The 24421-nt window shown below is 44.1% G+C and overlaps 1 protein-coding gene across 9 annotated transcripts in view; it reads left to right on the plus strand.

The window, feature by feature from the left end:
• The window catches only part of LOC129831305 (microtubule-actin cross-linking factor 1-like), a 258379-nt gene that overhangs the window by 6924 nt on the left and 227034 nt on the right, over nt 1-24421 (plus strand). The window contains exon 1 of one of the 9 annotated variants that reach the window (XM_055894584.1): nt 13677-14432. The exons of the other annotated variants lie outside the window; for them this stretch is intronic. Coding sequence (XP_055750559.1) covers nt 14339-14432 — 94 coding nt within the window. The 5' untranslated portion in view covers nt 13677-14338. Of the gene's footprint in view, nt 1-13676; nt 14433-24421 lie in introns of those variants that run through there. 9 annotated transcript variants of the gene reach the window in all.

Raw genomic sequence — 24421 nt, forward strand, 5'->3', positions numbered from 1 at the left:
GTTCTGATCAAACCAAGATTGAACTCTTTGGCCTGAATGCCAAGCGCCACGTCTGGAGAAAACCTGGCACCATTGTCAGGACCCGGTGTGAGAAAGTCACTAATAAATCGGCAGAACCCAGAAGATGAGGCAGACACAGCAGTACTAGAGACGGTGGTTTAATCAAAGGAAAGATCTTCCGTCAAAAATATAAATCCACAACGTCCAAAACAAAAGCCAAGAGACAAAAATAGATATCTTCAAAAATACAAAGAAAATCCACAAAGTGGTAAGAACAGCAAGGGAAAAAACAAACCTCAAAAGACTAATCCAAAATAAACAAGAACAATACCAGAGAATCTCTGGAAACTCCAACAAGAGAAAAAGTTAACAGCTGGGGCTGGGTGCTAACGTACAAACACTGAGCAAAGAACTGAGGAACACACAGGGTTTAAATACCAAACAAGGGAACGACCTACAGGTGCAAACAATAATTAGAGCAAGGAAAAAACAAAAAGGTTCAAAAAAGGTGCAATGGGGACATCTAGTGACCAAAACCTGAACAGTCCTGGCCAAAACCTGACAACCATCCCTACGTTGAAGCATGGTGGTGGCAGCATCACGCTGTGAGGATGTTTTTCAGCGGCAGGAACTGGGAGACTTGTCAGGATCGAGGGAAAGATGAACGGAGCAAAGTACAGAGAGATCCTTGATGAAAACATTCTCCAGAGCGCTCAGGACCTCAGACTGGGGCGAAGGTTCACCTTCCAACAGGACAACGACCCTAAGCACACAACCATGACAACGCAGGAGTGGCTTTGGGACAAGTCTCTGAATGTCCTTAAGTGGCCTAGCTAGAAACTGGACATGAATCTGATCAAACATCTCTGGAGAGACCTGAAAATAGCTGTGCAGTGATGCTCCCCATCCAACCTGACAGAGCTCGAGAAGATTTGCAGAGAAACTCCCCAAATACAGGTGTGTGAAGCTTCTAGCGTCATCCCCAAGAAGACTCGATGCTATAATCGCTGCCAAAGGTGCAACAACAAAGTACTGAGTAAAGGGTCTGAATAATTATGTAATTATTTATTTTTAGTAAATTTGAAAACATTTCCAAAAACCTGTTTTCGCTTCATCATTATGGGGTATTGTGTGTAGATTGATGAGGAAAAAAACAAGGCTGTAATTTAACAATATCTGTAAAAAGTCAAGGGGTCTGAATACTTTCCGAATGCACTGTAAGTGCATTTATCAGGATTCAGCTGTGTATACTAACCAGTGTGAAGGAGAGAGGAAGCAGTCAACAAATTCCTGGTCAGAGGTCAAGAAAAAGGAGGGAGGAAGGAGTAGGAGTGTGAGAAAAAAAACTGCAGTCCATTCGTCACGGTTTACATGTGACGCGATGTCAACTGTCATGCTAAAGCTACAAACAGGTCTTTATTTTATTGCCTGTTGGCTTGAATCAGTTGTGACATGCGTTTCCGGTGAGACACTGTGTTTTCTTTTTTGAACCCTTGTTTTTGAGGTTTTCGGCCGTACTGGTCAGTTGACAGTTGTGGTCGTCCTCTGGTTCTAAGAGCTGGAATTCACAGCTGTCCTGATGTGTTGTGGTGCCAACCTGCCAGGGTTTGGGCTGTGTGTGTATGTGTGCAAAAGTCTTTCAGGATTGTGTGTGCGTGTGTGTATAAGTGAGTGGGTGGGTAGAGGAAAGGCTGTGTCTGTGTCAGCCTGTTGTGGTTTGATTATGAGAGAGAGTTCTTGGCTCGCTGTTGGCAGCAGGACCTTTGACTGACGTCTTGGCTCAAACGTTAAGGCAACGTTGTTGTGTGGTGGGAGCAGAATACAGATCTATCATCTTTATTCAAGGAGGCAAGGCCCTCTGATATTTCCTATTGGTTTTCATTTCGGATGCAACTGAGGATGAGGATGACGTGAGAATCAATACAAGCTAAACTACATGCTATGGTGACTGTTTCATAATTCTAATATTCTGTATTGCTTGGGTTAAATTGAACTCATTTGACCACAATCATTTGGCCAAAATCTGTTTGGTCACAGATTGGCATGTGGAAATTGGAAGCATTAGAAGCAGCTGAGGTTGAGCATCTGTATGTCACATGGGAACATAGGCTACATTTGTCACATGAAAGGAACAGTAATTTAAAAACAGTTCAAAAACAAGATCTCCTGCTATTGTGGATAATTTGTCGAGTTCTGAATTATTTTCAGGCAGCTGTCTTGCCTTGAGGGATTTGGATATTTGCTGACTGGTATAGCCTATGTGTAAATGTCGGCTGGAGGCAGAGTGTATCCGGGTGTGTGGATGCAGTGGGGGGAAATGTATTTACATACAGTATGTACTGAGGCCCCAGATATAAGGTGCCTGCATGGAATTGAGGCGTCTAGGCAACTGCCTGCCTGAGCTCTTGCTCAACAAAAATTTCACCAGGCAGCTCAAAGGACATCTCTTAGCCTGGCTCGGCCCTATTCCCCTGTTGCCATGGGGACCTGCATGCACACAGTCTCCCGGTTTCCATGGCTATGAAGGGAGCAGGAAAGACACTGGAAAAGTGAGGAAAAAAGTGAAACAGAGAGAGCGAGCGTTTGAATTTGAATTTAAGTTTGTGAAAAGAAAGACCATTTTTTGTGGAGGACACATAGAAAAGTAGAGGGAGGGATAGAATGAACCCAACGAGGAATCCACAATTAAAAGAGATTGGACCGAGAGGAGGAAGAGGGAAGGAGGGCATACAGAGGAAATGGGCAAGCTTCAAAGAGGGGGAGGATGGGTAATGATGACATATAAAGAGAGACAGGGGCGAGAGAGTACGTGTGGAGGGGACACAGAGAAAGAGGGAAAGGGGATGTGAGCAATTTGGACCGGGAAAAGGGGAGTTGGAAGGCCACGCTATAAGTCAATTATGTCTGTTACTTAAAACACACGTCAACAGAGGCCCTATACACACAACCTCAGAACACCCTGAGAGCCCAAGCTATATAACTAGGAATAAAGGGGCTAGGCAACAGGATAGATAATAAACAGTAGCAGCAGCGTATCTGATGAGTCAAAAAAAGTTAGTGCATAAAGGGTCAGTGCAGATAATCCGGGTAGCTATTTGGTTAACTATTTCATTATTTAGCAGTCTTCTTTTTATTTTATTTTAATATTTTTTATTTAACCTTTATTTAGGAAAGTCAGTTAAGAACAAATTCTTCTGGCTTGGTGGTAGAAGCTGTTCAGGGTCCTGTTGGTTCCAGACTTGGTGCATCGGTATCGCTTGCCCTGCGATAGCTGTGAGAACAGTCTATGACTTGGGGGTCTGGGATATTTGACCATTTTTAGGACCTTTCTCGGACAGAAATCAAATCAAAGTTTATTTATCACGTGAAATGCTTACTTACAGGCTCTAACCAACAGTGCAAAAAAGGTATTAGGTGAACAATAGGTAAGTAAAAAAGTAAAACAACAGTAAAAAAGACAGTGAAAAATAACAGTAGCGAGGCTACATACAGGCACCGGTTAGTCAGGCTGATTGAGGTAGTATGTACATGTAGATATGGTTAAAGTGACTATGCATATATGATAAACAGAGAGTAGCAGTAGCGTAAAAGAGGGGTTGGCGGGTGGTGGGTGGCAGGACACAATGCAGATAGCCTGGTTAGCCAATGTGCGGGGACACTGGTTGGTCGGCCCAATTGAGGTAGTATGTACATGAATGTGTAGTTAAAGTGACTATGCATATATGATAAACGGAGTGTAGCAGCAGCATAAAAGAGGGGTTGGGGGGATACACAATGCAAATAGTCCGGGTAGCCATTTCATTACCGCCTGGTATAGAGTTCCTGGATGGCAGAGAGCTTGGTCCCAGTGATGTACTGGGCCGTGCACACTATTCACTGTAATGCCTTGTGGTCGGATGCCAAGCAGTTGCCATACCCACCGGTGATGCAGCCAGTCAAGATGCTCTCAATGGTGCAGCTGCAGAACTTTTTGAGGATCTGAGGGCCCATACCAAATCATTTCAGTCTCCTGAGGGGGAAGAGGCCTTGTCGTGCCCAGTGTCCTTAGCTTAGAGATGAGCTTGGAGGGCACTATGGTGTTGAACGCTGACCTGTAGCCAATGAGCAGCGTTCTCACATAGGTGTTCCTCTTGTACTGGTGGGAGAGGGCAGTGTGGAGTGGAATAGAGATTGCGTCATCTGTGGATTTGTTGGGGCAGTATGCGAATTGGAGTGGGTCTGGGATGATGGTGTTGATGTGCGTGTGTGTGAAAGCCACATTCACTGTCTGCACCTAGTCTCAGCATGATCCAACAAAGATGACTCAAGCCCATTTCATCAGTCCTACTTTTGTCACATAGGGTCACATAAAAAGTTGTAGTTTGCACTTATGACCACTAGATGGGGATATAATTATTGTGTCACCCTGTAAAGATCCTGTCAGTCTTGCCTTGAGGTAGATGACCACAGAGCTGGGACGATACACCGAAAATGATCGGCTACGAGCACTTAACGCAGGCATTTTGCTGCTATCGTTCATGACGATAAGTAGCCTATACTAGAGAAATGTGACGTTTGAAATGAAACAAGTTTGCTTGTTAATGAGTAATTACAACCATCAAACCAGTTCTCGTAGTTTAAAGGATAATACAAAAAACTGTAGTTTACATTCATGTTTTATTCATCTTTGTCGCATCAAAATTCAAGCAATTTTTTTCTATATCTCCCAGCTCTACTTGACCGTTTGAACTGTTTGTTCTTATTATCTGATGATGGTGAAGAGAGCACTGTTTATGGAGGGAATCTTATTACACCATTTGGGGTGAATCCAAGTTCACTTGTAATGATAAAGCTTCTAGAAAACCTTTCAGGGTTTATGCTATATGTCTCTGTCTGCCTGTGTGTGCGATCAACCAATGCCAGAGGACGATTATATAACTGATAACAGTGGTCAAGCCGTCAGTGAATCTTCCGATATACGGTAAAACGGGTCACCCTCGTTCAGTTCACTCCCATCACTATTGCCTCTTCCTCTCTTCTCTATGTCTACTGTATCATACGTCTGTGTCGGTGGTCCTGTATGTGGGTGTGTGTACTACTGCGGGAGCTAATGGACGGCCAACAACAATGTCTGCTGTACTTTGCTTTCATATCCAAAACTCTAGACGGTTAGAGGGGACTGGACTCAGTGTGTGTGTGCTTGCCAGGTTTGACGGCTGAAAGGCTACACTTTATGGGTTTGTATGTTCATATTCATACAAAGCGTTCATGACTGTAGATCATTGGATGTGTGTGTGTGCTTGTAAAGAGAGAAGAAGTTGGGGGGGGGGGGGGGGACAGAAAGAAATGGACAGACATGACTTAGAAGAAATAAAATATCTCCATGGAGATGCACTGAATAATTTAGCCTTTCTCTCCATTTCTCACTCCCTCTTTGCCTCACTTCCTACATTTTGGGGACAAAATAAGACTGTCATCTTTTCTTATCCCCGTCTATTTCGTAATGTTCTTGTATTCCATAATATTCGGACTGAACCAATCAGTTGCGGATGGATTATACAGTTCGTCTTCTTCTAATTGTCATGTCTGTATTATTCACAGTACTGAGGAAATGCTGATGTTGCATAACAGCCGACGACTTTGGATGAGGTCTGGTTTACGTCAGGCTAGGAAGCACTGTGACAGTACAGTATTGGTCAGGGTAAGGCTGGGCTTGGAGAATCCTCTATGGCAGGTATCCCTCACTGACATGCGTTTGTCTGGACTTCTGAGATCCCCTTACACCCCAGACGTCTCCTGCCCCGCCCATAGGCCTACTACACACAGCCTCCCATCTTATGGACTTCAGACACAACACACGTCAGTCTCACCTGTCTAGATCCTCTTGACGACGGTGTAGGTTACTGTGAACATGCCATTCATTGATTATACTAGGCTATGGATGTTATGGATCTTTATCACCCTGAGATGATATGAGACTATGGATCCAGCCAGTTGATATCTACTAGGGCTGTCTTGTTGACCGAAAGTTGTCTGTTCTTTCAACTATATGCATTGAGCTTGTCTGATGCTTTAAGCTTACTGTTTGATGAAATAAGACACACATGACTCAAGAGGGAGCCAGAGATCTAGATAACCATTTATTTTTTTTTTTACCTGACCCAACCATTAGGCTATAGGCTACAGGAGGAGTTGGGAACCTTTCTCATGTGGAATGCCCATTTATTTGACAATTTCTACCAGTTATGGTTTTCATATTGTCACAGGCCGGCTCATAGCCTGTGACAAAAATGAGGGGACACGAACAACAGGTATAGGCCAATTAAAAAGGTTCTTTATTCTAAACCAAAACTATTAACTTTAAACAAAGAAAAAGGAATGAGGTGTGGAAGTATCATAATGTAAGGTGTATGTAAAGTGCAAGGATGCGTGAATCCGTGTGTGTGAATATGACTGAGTGAAAACTATGTAAAACTACAAAGGAAGAAACAAAACAGGATCACACCTGGAGGAGCAGAGAGAGAGAGAAGTGATTAGTGAAGCAAGTTTAAATACCCTGGGCCCAGGTGGCTCCAATCACTAACGACCCTCCTCTGCCTGCAGGAGGAACCACCCCTGAGGAGGGGCCGTGACACCCCCCTCCTTAAAATGAGGGTCCCTCCCTGAACCCAAATTTCTCCAACATATTCAAAACAATCCAAATTTCCCCAAAATGAAAAAAAAGGATACCAGTCCCGGCTCCTAGCAGTAGCCCCGTGTCCCCCAGCTGACTGTCCGCCACTCAAACTCGGCAGCCCTGGTACCTGGGGAGCAATTTAAGAGGAAAGAGGCGCAGACCGCCCGTAGGGGTCAGCAGAGAAAAGAGGTCTGTAATTTTTATCATAGGTACACTTCAACTGTGAGAGACGGAATCTAAAACAAAATTCCAGAAAATCACATTGTATGATTTTTAAGTAATTAATTTGCAATTGATATACAACAACAAACAAACAGAAATAATTCACACAAGGAAGTTATGAAACAATGTGCAAAGCTGTTGAGATAGAAGCCGTCAAAGAAGTGAGTTTATGTTCATACAGGATGTACCGCCCCCACCTACCGTCAACCAATCATGTCAATACGGAGCTAGACAGAGACATTTGTAAGGTGCACGGTGATGCGGTACGGAGCTCAATTTGGACTCTGCATGCTTCTGGAGGCTCCGCAATTGCGTCACACCCTGAGCCACTGACCACATTTTTGGATCAAGCATCAATTGGCTTTGAGTCTAGGCCTCTGCAATGGATTAGTTCACTGAGATGGGTGCAAATGTATGTATATACATTACCGGTCAAAAGTTTTAGAACACCTACTCATTCCAGGGTTTTATTTTATTTTTTACTATTTTCTACATTGTAGAATAATAGTGAAGACATCAACCCTATGAAATAACACTAATGGAATCATGTAGTAAACAAAAAAGTGTTAAACAAATCAAAATATATTTTATTTTTGAGATTCTTCAAAGTAGCCACCCTTTGCCTTGATGACAGCTTTGCACACTCTTGGCATTCTCTCAACCAGCTTCATGAGGTAGTCACCTGTAATGCATTTCAATTAACAGCTGTGCCTTCTTAATTTGTGTAAATATCTTTCCTCCTTAATGCGTTTGAGCCAATCAGTTGTGTTGTGACAAGGTAGGGGGGTATACAGAAGATTTGGTAAAAGACCAAGTCCATATTATGGCAAGAACAGCTCAAATAAGCAAAGAGAAATGACAGTCCATCGTTACTTTAAGACATGAAGGTCAGTCAATACAGAACATTTCAAGAATTTTGAAAGTTTCTTCAAGTGCAGTCGCAAATCCCATCAAGCGCTATGACGAAACTGGCTCTCATGAGGACCGCCACAGGAATGGAAGACCCAAAGTTACCTCTGCTGCAGAGGATGTTCATTAGAGTTACCAGCCTCAGAAATTGCAGCCCAAATAAATGCTTCACCGAGTTCAAGTAACAGATACATCTCAAATAGGGATGGACCAATATGAAATTCTGGGCCGATACGGATATCCGATATTTTCCTTGCCCCAATTTGGTTTTTGCGGCCTTTTAAGCATTCTAGTACAGTTAAATAGTTGAAACACACACACACTGACCAAAAAGTTATTTTGTTGGCATTTACATATGTCCCCATTTCCAGTAAAACACAATCAAAACCTATTTCTTTCACTTACTTGCTGTGCTGTTTCGTTGTTCATTCTCAACCAGGATTTCATCATACATGTTTTTTATTTTTTATTTTTTTTATTTTTTATTTTTTATCCCATTTTCTCCCCAATTTTCGTGGTATCCAATCGCTACTAATTACTACCTTGTCTCATCGCTACAACTCCCGTACGGGCACGGGAGAGACGAAGGTCGAAGCCATGCGTCCTCCGAAGCACAACCCAACCAGCCGTACTGCTTCTTAACACAGCGCGCCTCCAACCCGGAAGCCAGCCGCACCAATGTGTCGGAGGAAACACCGTGTACCTGGCCCCCCTTGGTTGGCGCGCACTGCGCCCGGCCCGCCACAGGAGTCGCTGAAGCGCGATGAGACAAGGATATCCCTACCGGCCAAACCCTCCCTACCCCGGACGACGCTATGCCAATTGTGCGTCGCCCCACGGACCTCCCGGTCGCAGCCGGCTGCGACAGAGCCTGGGCGCGAACCCAGAGACTCTGGTGGCGCAGTTAGCACTGCGATGCAGTGCCCTAGACCACTGCGCCACCCGGGAGGCCCTCATCATACATGTTAAGCAGCTTCAGCTCTGTCTGTCCGTGGCCTCTCTTCCTCTGTGCACACTGTCACTGTGTCCATTTCCATCTTGTCCAGATGTGTCTGTAACATTTCACGTAAACCCTGTTTCTTGTCTGCATCGAAGTAGCCGTCCTTGTACCTACAGTTGAAGTCGGAAGTTTACATACACCTTAGCCAAATACATTTAAACTCAGTTTTTCACAATTCCTGACATTTAATGCTAGTAGAAATGCCCTGTCTTAGGTCAGTTAGGATCACGACTGGCTCGAGGTGCTCGACCAGTCGGCGAAAGCCAACATCATCCACAACAGAGAACGGTTGATTGTCAAGGACAATGAATTCCATTATCTTGACGTAAATGGAGTTCATGGATTTCTCTTTGAAATGACTGCTGGACTTGAACTTGTTTAGTTGTTGGAAGTGTGTGCTTAGTATCTTTCTGCTTTTGTTCTATGTAGCGCTGTATTTTTCGTGGCGTCATTACATAATCTACCTACGTTATATAGGTATGCACGTCAGCTTTGACATCGGTTTTGCACATCAGCGTTAAACTAGACATCGGGCCGATGCCGATGTTGACATTTGTAGCTAATATCAGCCGATTCCGATATGCTCACCGATATATTGTGCATCCCTAATCTCAACATCAACGGTTCAGAGGAGACTGTGTGAATCAGGCCTTCATGGTCGAATTGCTGCAAAGAAACCACTACTAAAGGACACCAATAATAAGAAGAGACTTGCTTGGGCCAAGAAACACGAGCAATGGACATTAGACCGGTGGAAATATGTCCTTTGGTCTGGAGTCCAAATTTGAGATTTTTGGTTCCAACCACCGTGTCTTTGTGAGACGCGGTGGGGGTGAACGAATGATCTCCACATGTGTATTTCCCACTGTAAAGTATGGAGGAGGAGGTATTATGGTGTGGGGGTGCTTTGCTGGTGACACTGTCTGTGATTTATTTGGAATTCAAGGCACACTTAACCAGCATGGCTACCACAGCATTCTGCAGCGATACGCCATCCCATCTGGTTTGGGCTTAGTGGGACTATCATTTGTTTTTCAACAGGACAATGACCCAACACACCTCCAGGCTGTGTAAGGGCTATTTTACCAAGAAGGAGAGTGATGGAGTGCTGCATCAGATGACCTGGCCTCCACAATCACTGGACCTAAACCAAATTGAGATGGATTGGGATGAGTCAGACCACAGAGTGAAGGAAAAGCAGCCAACAAGTGCTCAGTTATTTTTTTTATTTAACCTTAGTTAACTATACTACCCCTATCTTGTCACAACACAACTGATTGGCTCAAATGCATTAATTTCACTATTTAACTTTTTTCATGGCACACCTGTTAATTGAAATGCAATCCAGGTGACTACCTCATGAAGCTGGTTGAGAGATTGCCAAGAGTGTGCAAAGCTATCATCAAGGCAGAAGGTGGGCGCTTTGAAGATTCTCAATTATAAAATACGTTTTGATTTGTTTAACAGTTTTTTGGTTACCACATAGTTTTGATGTCTTCACTATTATTCTACAATGTAGAAAATAGTAAAAGTAAAGAAAAACCCTGGAATGAGTAGGTGTGTCCAAAACGTTTGATTGGTGCTGTATATTTGTTACTGCTCGACTAGAAAAATTTCAGTGTACCAACAGCCTATTGACCAAAAACAATAGACTAATTGGGGGTCAGCCCTAATATTTATTTTGTTATTTTTATTTAACCTTTATTTAACTAGGCAAGTCAGTTAAGGACAAATTCTTATTTACAGTGATGGCCTACCAAAAGGCCTACTGCGGGGACGGGGGCTGGGATTACAAATAAATATATATATAAATATAGGACAACACACACATCACGACAGGAGAGACAATACAACACTACATAAGAGACCTAAGACAACAACATAGCAAGGCAGCAACACAACATGACAACAACATAGTAGGACCACAACATGGTAGCAACACAAAACATGGTACAAACATTATTGGGCACAGACAACAGCACAAAGGGCAAGAAGGTAGAGACAACAATAGATCACGCAAAGCAGCCACAACTGCCAGTAAGAGTGTCCATGATTGAGTCTTTGAATGAAGAGAGTGAGATAAAACTGTCCAGTTTGTGTATTTGTTGCAGCTCGTTCCAGAAACCAAGTCTAGATTTAACTTTAACCTGCAGCTGTGATATGTGCTGAGAGAAGGACAGTGTACCGTCTATCCTTACTCCCAAGTACTTGTATGAGGTGGCTACCTCAAGCTCTAAACCCTCAGAGGTAGTAATCACACCTGTGGGGAGAGGGGCATTCTTCTTACCAAACCACATGACCTTTGTTTAGGATGTGTTCAGAACAAGGTAAAGGGTAGAGAAAGCTTGTTGGACACTAAGAAAGCTTTGTTGTAGAGCATTTAACACAACATCTGGGGATGGGCCAGCTGAGTATAAGACTGTATCATCTGCATATAAATGGATGAGAGAGCTTCCTGCTGCCTGAGCTATGTTGTTGATGTAAATTAAGAAGAGTGTGGGACCTAGGATCAAGCCTTGGGGTACTCCCTTGGTGACAGGCAGTGGCTGAGACAGCAGATTTTCTGAGTTTATACACTGCACTTTTTGAGAGAGGTAGTTAGCAAACCAGACCAAAGACCCCTGAGAGATACCAATACTCCTTAGCTGGCCCACAAGAATGGAATGGTCTACCGTATCAAAAGCTTTGGCCAAGTCAATTATAATAGCAGGACAACATTGCTTAGAATCAAGGGCAATGGTGACATCATTGAGAACCTTTAAGGTTGCAGTGACACATCCATAACCTGAGCGGAAACCAGATTGCATACCAGAGAGAATACTATAGACATCAAGACTTTTGATAAACAGGGCAAAATAGAAATAGGCCTGTAACAGTTAGGATCAGCTTGATCTCCCCCTTTAAATAAAGGATGAACCGTGACTGCGTTCCAAGCAATGGGAGCCTCCACAGAAAGGAGAGACAGGTTAAAAAGGTCAGAGATAGGCTTGGCGGTGATAGGGGCAGCAACCTTAAAGAAGAAAGGGTCTAAACCATCTGACCCAGATGGTTTTTGGGGTTCAAGTTTCAGGAGCTCCTTTAGCACCTTGGACTCAGTGACTGCCTGCAGGGAGAAACTTTGTAGCGGGGCAGGGGAAAAAGAGGAAGAAGCATCAGGGATAGTCACATTAGAAGGGGTGGGAGATTAGGAAATGTTGGATGGGCAAGGAGGCATGGCTAAGTCAAACAGAAATCCTGACTTAATGAAGTGCTCAGGCATGTGCTTCTTGTCAGTAACAACCACATCATCTGTGCCCAATTAAGGGACATGGGCAGCTGTGAGGGGGGTTTATTCTCCAGGTCTTTAACTGTTTTCCAGAACTTCTTGGGGTTGGACCCACAGAGAGAGAACTGCTCCTTAAAGTAACAAACTTTAGCCTTCTGGATAGCCTGAGTGCACTTATTTCTCATTTGCCTGAACGAGAGCCAGTCAGCCTGAGTATGTGTGTGCCGAGCCTTTCACTAAATGCAATTCTTGAGGTGGAGTAACCAGAGGCTGAACCTGTTTTTAATTCTCATTTTCTTTATGGGGGCATGTTTGTTAACAATACCACTGAAAATATCTAAAAAGAAGGTCCAAGCGTCTTCGACAGAGGGGATCAAGCTGATTCTATACCATTTTACAGAGGCCAGTTCATGAAGGAAGGCTTGCCCATTATAGTTTTTTAGCAAGCGTCTATGACAAATCAGGACAGGTCGTTTCACTGAGCAGCCGTTATGAACACAGGCTGTAAAACAGTGATCACTAAGGTCATTACAGAAAACACCAGATTGATACCTATCAGGATTATTTATGAGCATAACTTTGAGGAGAGGAGACTTTTCTGGGTGTTTGGAGTCATACCTTGTGGGATTGGTAATAATCTGAGAAAGATTTAGGGAGTCCCATTGCGTTAGGACTTGGTCAGGTGGTTTAAGCATGTCCCAGTTTAGGTCACCTAGCAGGACAAATTCAGATTTAGTGTAAGGGACCAGGAGAGAGCTTAGGGCAGGTAGGGTACAGGCCGGTGCTGATGGAGGACGATAACACCCAGCAACAGTCAACAAAGAGCTATTTGAAAGTTTAATGCTTAAAACCAGCAAATCAAATTGTTTGGGGACAGACTTGGTGGAGACAACCGACCACTGAAGGTGATCCTTAGTGTATTCAGAACACTCTTCCTTAACCACGTTTCAGTAATGACCAACACAACTGGATTGGAGCTGTGAACCCACATTATTGATGTTTTTGTGTCTGTAAAAAAAGTATTTATTGATTGGCTTCACCTGTGTGTCCTTGTGTGGCACTCTGACACATAATGTGCTGTGGTAGCTGTTCAGCCCCCTTATGTATGTACATATTTTTTCTGGATAGGAGTGTGCAAAATTACCATCTTGATTTTAGGCTCCATGAAATACAGCACATTCTGTTAAACTGTTATGCGTGTGGATTGTTGTTGGAGCAGTGGAACTTTTCGGGTTCTTAACTGGTTTTACTTTCAATTGCCGTTAGATGGCAGGCTCAGCATTGGTTCAGTCCAAAACAAAAGCAGCTATCTTCAAAGCAGATTACTGGACGCGCCATCTTTTTTGAGTAAAAGGAGGTGGTGCCGTAACACCAGTCGGGATACCACAGAGGGGCGCTCCAACCCTACTTTACGCACTTGTGCCACAGCAGCCATATATTGACCTACAGCGACACATTTCTTCTGCTGGAGGTTTCTGGCGTGGCTGGTAGAGAGGGATGGATGACAGCCACTGCAGGAAGAATAGAGAAACCTGAGCGCGAGATGAGAGAGGGAGTGAGAGAGAGAGAGAGAGAGAGGGAGAGAGAGAAAGAGAGGGAGGGAGAGAGAGAGAGAGGCAGGCAGGCGGAGAGTCGCAGCCCACAAGCCGTGTCTTCAATAGAAGCGGCCATTGAGCTGGTAAGAAGCATGTAGAGGAGCTAAAGCGGTTTAATCGAACCAAGAAGACACCGATTAAAGGGGATATAAGAACCGGTGTCCGGATACTATTTCAGTGGAGCCTTGTTTCTGATTTCAGAAGGAGCCATCCCACTACGAACCCCCTTGCCTTTACGCAGACACGCTTCAGTGGCGCTCACGCACACACATAAAACACATTCGCCGGGTCGGAAGGTCTGGAGCGATGCGCCTGGAATTGTGGCTTGACGAACACATTGGACAATAATGGGTCGATATATTGAATTAAATAATGGTAGGCTAAAACGTTCATAGACCATTTTCTATCGGATAGAAGGTTTGAGCTTTCTGTTGCTTTTTTGGTCCACATATTTTATTCAAACTACGAATGACTCGACTTGTCAAGTGAGCGGCTTCACTTTTTCCTTCAACCAATTAGCCTCGCGAATCGCCACTTTCACAGGCAAACAAGGGAGAGGAGCACATCCACCGTGGCTTTCAACGCAAAACGGATTTGACAGCTGTGTTTGCGAGCAGAGGACCCGGATCCACCGTCCTGGATTAATGCGGTAGCGGGCCATTCGTCTGCTGGCCACCGGTAACAGAGGCACCATGGCCGGCTTCATCCCGGGTTTACAGCCGACCAGCTATTCCCAGGAGAAGGAATTCGCCCAGGCGTACGAAGATGTTCTGGAGAGATACAAAGGTAAGGAATGAGAAGAAAGAAGTTGGCCTGGCCTGAGTTGATCTACGGCGAGACAGCGGGACAATATCATAATCTCGATTGTTTCATTGTTTACATGTTGGATAAATAGGCTACACTCGCTATGCTACTTTGTGTCCCATCTGTGTTTCATTGAGTGAAACCAACTGCGTGTGTTTTCAAGTCTGATCTTGATATTAAATTGTGGCTTCCAGACACCAAAGGAAGCAGTTTTATTAAGTCCCATGCCAGCTAACGTCAAGGAATTTACCCAAATTACATACACTGTTGTGCGTTGAGTTTGTGTTCCCAAGACACGAACATATTGCATAATAGTTAATAACACAATTTCTCCCTTTTGGTTGCGCATTTTAAAACATGGTTCTTAGTTTTAATAACTGAAACGCTACATAGCCTGAAACCAACCCCGTGTTTGGACCTATTCCACCATGTTACCACCAGCATTGAGACGTGCTGTTTTATCATCCCGATGACAGGGGCGCTTTAAAAATGAATGCCTCTACTGAAATTGACCGCGATGGAAGCGGGGAGGGAAGGGTGAGAGAGAGGGGGGTGATGACAATTGACGTGGGTCACATCTTAAAAAAACAAATATATATATATTTAACAAGGCAAGTCAGTTAAGAACAAATTCGTATTTACAATGACGGCCAACCCAGGCGAAACCCTAAACCGGACGAGGCTGGGCCAATCCTTGGCTGTATCACAATCGACCATAGTCGGGGAGTCCCATAGGGCGGCGCACAATTTGTTTGGCCAGGGTAGGCCGTCATTGTAAATAAGAATTTGTTTGCCTAAAAAAAATAATTGTGTGCAGCACTATGGGACTCCTAATCATGGCCGGTTGTGATACAGTTTGGAATCGAACCAGGGTCTGTAGTGACTCGGGAGCTCATCTGTGATGCTTGGGTCTTGATGAAAAGCGAGTCCTTTTAAATGATTGATTATTGTAATGAAATACTACTCTCGTTGGGGGTAGTGTGTGTGTGGTAGGGAGTGCATAAGTAATTAGTAGTTCTTTCATCCTCCTAAGAAACTTCAGGTAGTCAAACAACACTTGGGAAATAACCGTGGAGGCATAAACAGCGGGAAAGAGATGTATTTTAAATAATAGTTTGTTGCAGTTATGCTATGGCAACGGAGCGTAGAGGTATTGTGGGGAGGGTAGGACCTAAATGATTCTTGTAACAGAGTGAAAGGTGTATAGACATGGGTAATGGTGCAGGCAGCGGAAAGCTTTTCCACACACACACACACACACACACACACACACACACACACACACACACACACACACACACACACACACACACACACACACACACACAACCATTTTGAGTGGCCTTGCAACATGTTGCATGTTCATTGCCACTGATGGCAAGTTTGTATGGTGGCAGTACTTAGTAATAGCTGGTTTTATGTCAAGAATACATCTAATATACCAGTGTATATCAGCCGCTTGGTTTTGTTCATTGCCTCAATAAATAAGTACTTGGCAACGTTGTTATAATCAGTGGGGCTGGGCAACATCATGTTCGTGTTGATAATTGTAACGGTGAATTAGAGATTAGATACCGTTTCAACTCTTATAACTGACACGGAATGTTCTTTTTTGACCCGGTCAACGTCTCACAGCCAATGAACTGAACTGTGGCTACTATGTTAAACTTGTTTTAGCCTACATAGTAACAGGATGAAGGAAAAAGGAAACCGCACACTGCTCTTGATAGTATCACTGATATTTAATAAGCTTTACGTATCGGCCTCACGGGCCTTCGTCAGAGTTTTTGTGAATTTTTTAAAATTAGCACCCTTATGTAGACCTAGTCCCGCCCACATCCGTTCCACACATCAAAAGGGGTTTGGGGCAAAGGGAAAAACAAGTGCTACCAAATATAACAATATGCATTTAATAAATATTACAGAAGTGTATAAAAAAGACGGATTAAATACGTCTATAAAACCACAATGAGGACATAGCAACTTTTCATCGTACGAAAAACATCAGAGTAATCTTAAATAGGCACATAATTCATGTTCAAATTCACAACATAACATACATAGGCATTTCATCATTAAGTCCTTTAGGAAATAATGTCTGGAGGGTGAAAATCCCAAAACATTCTCTTTTACTCAGAGTATTATGAATATCACCTCCCCTGTTGTAACCAAACTTGGAATGGTTGTGTCACACTGATGCATAGTTCAACTTCCTTGTTACTTCCAATAAAGGAAACTACCAGTGTTGGGGAAGCTACGCTGAAAAAATTGTTTACTAAGCTACCAATTACTTCACACTGGAAAAAGTTAAGCTATTCTAAAGCTACCCTTAAGAACAATATAGTTTGCTTGACTAAAGTTACTTAGAAAAGTTAACTACTTCCTGAAAAATTATCATAGGTAAATCTGAAATGTTGTCGACTACAAATTGCAAGACCGATCACTTAAGGGTCACGTGTTATCAGAATGTGTAATTTAGCTTATTAAACTCAAAAACAATGTTTCAAGTGAGAATTAGGCAGATCTAAATGATTACTTACTTAACCGATATTACATTTCTGCAAAGAAAAAGTAGTGTGTAATTCCAGTTGGTAGCTACATGGCAAAGTAAGGAACTACTGAAAACACTACCTTGATTTGAATTTAGTTCCACTACCACAACATGTAAACTGAACAAAAATATAAACGCGTCATGTAAAGTGTTGGTCCCATGTTTCATGAGCTGAAATAGAAGATCCCAGAAATGTTCATACACACAAAACTTATTTATCTCATATGTTGTGCTCAAATTTGTTTACATCCCTGTTAGTGAGCATTTCTCCTTTGCCAAGATAATCCATCCCTCTGCCAGGTATGGCATATCAAGAAGCTGATTAAACAGTGTGATCATTACACATGTGCACCTTGTACTGGGGACTATAGAAGGCCACTCTAGAATGTGTAGTTTTGTTACACAACACAATGCCACAGATGTCTCAAGTTTTGAGGGAGCTTGCAATTGGCATGCTGACTGCAGGAATGTCCACCAGAGCTGTTGCCAGAGAATTTAATGTCCATTTCTCTAGCAGTACGTCCAACCGGCCTCACAAACGCAGACCACGTTGATGGAGTTGTGTGGGCGAATGGTTTGCTGACGTCAACGTTGTGAACACAGTGCTCCATGGTGGGGTTATGGTATGGGCAGGCATAAGCTATAGACAACGAACACAATTGCATTTTATCGATGGCAATTAGAATGCATAAAGATACCGTGACGAGATCCTGAGGCCCAATGTCGTCCCATTCATCCGCCGTCATCACCTCAAGTTTTAGCATGATAATGCATTGCCCCATGTCGCAAGGATCTGTACACAATTCCTGGAAGCTGAAAATGTCCCAGGCCTGCATACTTTTCAGTTGAGCATGTTTGGTATGCTCTGGATCAACGTGTACGACAGCGTCTTCCAGTTCCTGTCAGTATCCAGCAACTTCGCACAGCCATTGAAGAGAAGTGGGACAACATTCCACAGGCCACAATCAACAGCCTGATCAACTCTATGCAAAGGAGATGTGTCATGCTGCATGAGGAAAATGGTGGTCATACCAGACACTGACTGGTTTTCTGATCCACGGAGCTTTTTTTTAAGGTATCTGTGACCAACATTCATATCTGTATTCCAGTCATTCCAGTTTATACAATAGAAACACGCTCACAGAGGTCATATTGGTTTGTGGCTAAGATTCCCATCTGGTGGTCTGACAGAAGTCGTGCTTTATGCAATGAACTTGACCCGATGGCCCCTTTCCTACCGTGTGTGTGTGTCACTTGTGGCAGTTCCATGAGGAAAAGAGTGAGAAATGCGAACTGGCGGGTGCTGACAGCATTGCTTGACTAATTTGGAGGCTATGTGATACTGGTTAAATGATTCAGGAGAGAGGCTGTGTGTTGTCTCAAAGGAAGGCATCTCTGTGCGTGTGTGTGAGTGTGTGTTCAGGGAGTTGACGGGTTCTCAATAACAATTGACAGGATATCCAGTAAGAGTGACTGGCTGAGCCCAAGGAAAAGCTAAGACGCAGGGACGTGACTCATAAAATGGACACACACATGTCACTCAGTCCCAAGACGGACACCAGTTTCAGGGGTATAAATTATAAATTAAAATTATAAACTTGTTTCCCAATGTATTTATTTAAAATTATTATTTTTTTAAATTTTAAAATTATTTATTTTTTAATTTGAGGAAAAACGCGCCGAGGAAAGCTCGGCTGAGAGGCTTACAAAGAAACCAGAGAAAGTCATATTTAGTTGAAGTTCACGACCTGAGTGTAGGCCTCTTGCTCCACCACTTCTAGTTTCTCCCCCACATTGCGTAGCCTAAATAGAACATTCCAGACTGCCTGTATATGTGCAGTTCAACAAGACAGATCCACAACCTCCCTGACCTGAGAGCTTTCCATCCATCCAGGCTTGTTTTTGCCCATGTAATGTGACCGCCAACTCGCGCCAGCTCTGTCCTGCGACTTTGTCTGTTTCCACAGCTACTAGCTGGGCTCTGTTGCTTGTTTACCCCCTAAGCAGGATAGGAAGAGCGGGATGGATGGTAAGAGCTCCCTCCCTGTGGCCTTTTCATTCCTCAGTGCTCATATTATTCTGCTCTGCAGTCACGCACATACACTGACACACACACACACACACACTGGCACTGTCAGACACCGACACACACTGTGGTCTCACACACATACAGTACATTCACCGTTTTAGACACTCGCACTTCGCAGAATGCGACTCTTAGACTCAGAGGCTAAGCACACAGGCTTCGTACAGGTTTTTACTTGCACATTTCCAGGCCCCACGCTCACTGTGCGTATTCTAATGGAGACAACGAGCGGAAACTTACAGAAGAATATCAGGAAACGTTCGTATTTCCCCTCTGGAGTTGTGCTGACGCTGGTGTCCCCGACTTTTATGGCATACAGGAAGAGACGGGTCGTTCGAGGCCTGTACTTCCTGTCTCCAATTCGCCACACGCAGACATGTACAGTACCCTGTGTCTTTCCACTGCTTTGTTAACCTCTATCTACACAGTGCTATGAATATTATCGCGGCCTGTGAACTGGTGCCACTCAGTCAGTTCAGCTGGCTGGACTTGAATTAGGGTTGAATTGGGGAAATAGTCTGGGGAAAAGAGGTTGTAGCATGACATCTGATCTGTAACTGACTGGAGTTACACTACATTACCAAAAATATGTGGACAACTGCTCATCGAACATCTCATTCCAAAATCATGGGTATTAATATGGAGTTAGTCCCTCTTTGCTGCTATAACAGTCTCCACTCTTCTAGGAAGGCTTTCCACCATATGTTGGAACATTGCTGCAGGGACTTGCTTTCATTCAGCCATGAGAATTAGTGAGGTCGTGTACTGATGTTGGGCAATTAGGCCTGGCTCGCAGTCAGCGTTCCAATTCATCCCAAAGGTGTTCGATGGGGTTAAGATCAGGGTTCTATGCTGGCCAGTCAAGTTCTTCCACACCGATCTCGTCAAACCATTTCTGTATGGACCTCGCTTTGTGTTTCATGCTGAAACAGGAAAGGGCCTTCCACAAAGTTGGAAGCACAGAATCGTCTATAATGTCAATGCATGTTGTAGCGTTAAGATTTCCCTTCACTAGAACTAACGGGCCTAGCCTAAACCATGAAAAACAGCTCCAGACCATTATTCCGCCTCCACCAAACTTTACAGTTGGCACTATGCATTCGGGCAGGTAGCGCTTTCCTGACATCCAACAAACCAAGATCCGTCCGTCGGACTGCCAGATGGTGAAAGCGTGATTCACCTCAGAGAACGCGTTTCCACTGCTCCAGAGTAGGATGGCGGTGAGCTTTATAACACTCCAGCCGATGCTTGGCATTGCACATGATGATCTTAGGTTTGTGTGCAGCTGCTCAGCCATGGAAACCCATTTCATGAAGCTCCTGACGAACAGTTATTGTGCTGACGTTTCTTCCAGAGGCAGTTTGGAACTCTGTAGTGAGTGTTGCAACCGGTCCCATTCTACCACTTTGCGGCTGAGCGTTGCCACTTCACAATAACAGCACTTACAGTTGACCGGGGCAGCTGTAGCAGGGCTAACTTGTTGGAACGGTGTCATCCTATGCCAGTGCCACTTTGAATGTCACTGAGTTCTTCAGTAAGGCCATTCTACTGCCAATGTTTGTCCTTGGAGATTGCATACAGCCATGCTCGATTGAAAAAAATATATATATATTTTTATTTTATTTTATTTTATACACCTGTCAGCAATGGGTGTGGCTGAAATGTCTGAATCCACTAATTTGAAGGGGTGTCCACATACTTTTGTTTATATACTGTAAGTGTGGAAAGTCCTGAATAGTTCCTAAGTGGGTTTTGGTTATTGAAACTATAACCTCCCCTGGTTTGGGACTGACAATGTGTGCTGGAGAGAGAACGAGAGGGGGAACTGAGGCAGACGAATGAATGATTTGGATGGAGAGGTTGGATTGTTACAGCTGGATTTTTCCACCTGGCCTCGTTTCCCTCCCCGAATCCCTGGTTGCTGGTTTTTGTTTTGCCTCTGCTCACACGGTAGAATGCGGCATGCGTGAACGCAACCCCTCATTCCTCCCTCTATCGTTCTATCTCTCTGGCTCTTTTAAGTGCATTTCCTTAGTCATCCTCACATATCAGTTATACCCCCCCCCCCCCCCTCTCTCCTCCTCTCTCTCCTCTGAGTGTGGCTGGAACAAACTCCCTGTTCTCAGAAGTCTCTAGGCTTTTCATCCCTGGGGCTCATTGCATAACTCCTCTGCAGCTGGTTTTTGGAAACATAATCAATGCTTTGTGTGTGTGTTTTAGGGAAGAGGGTATTCAACAATATACATCTAGGGTACTAACTAGGCTCATGGTTCTGCACGTGTGTGTGCTTTATATAGGGTGTTTCTGCTCCCTGAAGAGCCCTTGGAGCGGTGCCTTGAGTAAAATCGATAATGAGGCTGTAGCAGGCCAGAGAAGCAGAAAGAGGGGCTCTACTGTGCCATCTGGATCGCTCCTGTCCCACACACTGCAGCAGCACTCCTCTATATGCCAGCTGTGTGTGAGTGAGAGAGAAGGGGGGGATGTGTACGTTATCAAATGGAGGGGGTCGAGATGTCAAGATGAAGGTCGATGGGGTGGGGGTTAAGCGCATCGCAGCAAAGAGAGGTGGAGAGCGAGAGGGGGAAGGATGGAACGAGGGTGGAGGGGAGACACTGTTAATGAATGAATCATGGAGTCCTGTGGTGAAAGCACTATGTGGGGGCTGTGGCCTGGGGAGCATTGATTTCAGATGGATGCAGAAGAGAGCTGCTCTGCCTGTCTGTCCCTAGCAACACACACAGAAACAGAACTGGTGTTCACCTCCCCGACCCTAGATCTCTCTCATATATAATATATATTACATTACTGTAACAATGTGCAGTATAAGCTATAGGTGAATGATAATACACTTTGCAGGCCTTAATACTTTATGTTCGCTCTCCTGTTCTTACTTTTCACTGCAGAGGTGCAGGTACTGCAAAGCAGCTAAGAGAAAGCTGATCTCACTACGGGCTCCCAGTTTCTCCCTTTATTCTTCCCTTTTCATTACCTTTCTCCCTCGGACTTGGATAGGAGCCAGATGAGGTGCTGCAGAGCAGCTATGACGATACTACAGCCCTCTCACCAAAACCCTCTCTCTCTACATTTCTTTCATTATCTATCTTCCTCTACTCCTCCCTCTGTTTCTGATCCCGGGGAGAGCCCCCCCCTCCTCATCACACGGTCCTCCTGACATGCTATCCATCCGTCTCCATCCTGGAGGAATCGACTGCTAACTAGCCTATATTGTTCTCCAAGGAGAGGGGGTTATATTTCCACCACACGAGACTAAGTGCATGTTGAGTAGGTCTTGATCCCATTGATTTGAAATGCTGGCACAAACTGAGATCTGGCACCAGGCTATGGATTAGGTGAGGATTGCATGAGAGGCAGTATGATTCCAATGGGTCAGCCTGTGAATATCTGAGTCCAGTATTGCTGTTTACCATTCTATGTGACTGTGTTGAGTTGTGAGAACCTGCTGGCCCATGGCCTGTGACTGGAGGTCCCGGGAAGAATCTCACTCTTAATCTTCCGGCTCGTGACTCTCAGCTGATCCAGTCATTATAGGACAGTAGATCACAGATATCACGGCTGCCATGCCGTCACCGGTCACACTGTTAGGTCATACGCACAGTCAGAAAGAACGCATTCAATTTGACCCCTGAACAAACTGGAGATGGTATGTCATTATTAGGCTAACCCCTGTCCTAAGTGTGTGTGTGTTCTTCACTGATCGCTCTTGCCTGTTACTCTTTTTGCAGTGTGTTTGCAGTCTATGATCCTGTGTGTGTGTGGATGTTTCTACTCCGTGTGTGTCTGAAGGCTTTAGGTGTGGGGCAGATTTGCCATTCAAATCAGTCCCAATGTTTTAATATGTGGTGATCCCAACGGAGACAGCCCTAATCTCATTCGTCCACTTTACAACACAGTAGTATGTCCCTATGAGAAGTCCGCAGTGGAACGGCCCACTCCTTCTCAGCGTTCCTCTGCTTGATGTGGCACCTTCCATTTACTCCCCTGGCCTAATCAGAGGGGGATGCTTTTGGTGGTTATGTGATTGTGACATAATGCCCTCAACATGGAAAGGGGGAGACCTAGTCAGTTGTACAACTGAATGCATTCAACTGAAATGTCTTCCGCATTTAACCCAACTCCTCTGGATCAGGGAGGTGTGGGGGCTGTCTTAATTGACATCCACGTCATCGGCGCCCGTGGAACAGTGGGTTATCTGCCTTGGTCAGGGACAGAATGACAGATTTTTACCTTGTCACCTCGGGAGAAGGATGTATCACTTAGGTATGAGGTACTTTGGTATGAGGTACTTTGTATGGGCATATTTGCAGCCTACTGGGTGGGGATATTTCCCCAATTAATATGCAGGTAATTTCTATAATTAAATATGGTTATTTGTTATATGGTTTTATCTAAAGAGTATAATCCTCTTATAGTTAATACATATTTTCATTATGTGGGACTCAAACCTGTAACTAGAGTTGTTGCAATCACCATGCAACCAAATGAGCTGTAGGAAGCTTTTGACTTCCTTGTGTTGCAGCCTATACCATGGACGTGGAAATTCTGAACATTTTGCCTCTTGTAAACCTTGGACAATAGCCCATCCTACACTATATTACAGTGCTTTTGTGCCCCTGCCATTGACTGAAATGTGCGTATCAGGTTGTCGTGTATGATCTTCCTGCTTTTTGTGCGAGGTTTAAATGCCCCCCCACTTGTTTCAAAAGCTGTGTTAAAGGTTCCCTTGCTATGTTATCAGTCTTCAATAGACAGGCTTCTATCGGCCCATCTTTATTCGACAAAAGCAACGTCGCAAAAAAAGCATAGCGATGTGTAATGGAGACGGCAGATATTGACAATTTTTATCCGTTCAACAGGTGGATTTTGTCATACGTTCTTTATCGCGGCAAGGTTTTTCTCCGAATAAATGATTGCCGAATAATTTTGAAGGTACGCAGGGCACATGATGTCACCGCGTAACTATAAAGCTCCTCTCCACATTTTTTATTCTAAATGCCTAATGCTTGCAAAATATTTTGTTTTCAACTATAAAAATGCATATTTCTTTGCAGCGTAAAGATTGTCTGACTTTCAAGAATGCCTGTCTTGCTTTTCTGGTTGGCTGGAAAGTTTCACCATCCAATGATTTCAGATCTACAGGAGTTTAACCATGGCACGGATGTGGCGATGCGTTGGCACATGACAATTATTAGAATATGGCAAATATTTGATAATTATTGCATTCTGTCCATGCTGGCCTTCGCGGGCTACCTGTGACATGAAACCGATAGGAGGGAGAACATACAGGTTATCGCCAATTTATTAATGCGTCATTTG

Source organism: Salvelinus fontinalis, chromosome 32, assembly GCF_029448725.1.
Source record: "Salvelinus fontinalis isolate EN_2023a chromosome 32, ASM2944872v1, whole genome shotgun sequence".
Classification (NCBI taxonomy): domain Eukaryota; kingdom Metazoa; phylum Chordata; class Actinopteri; order Salmoniformes; family Salmonidae; genus Salvelinus; species Salvelinus fontinalis.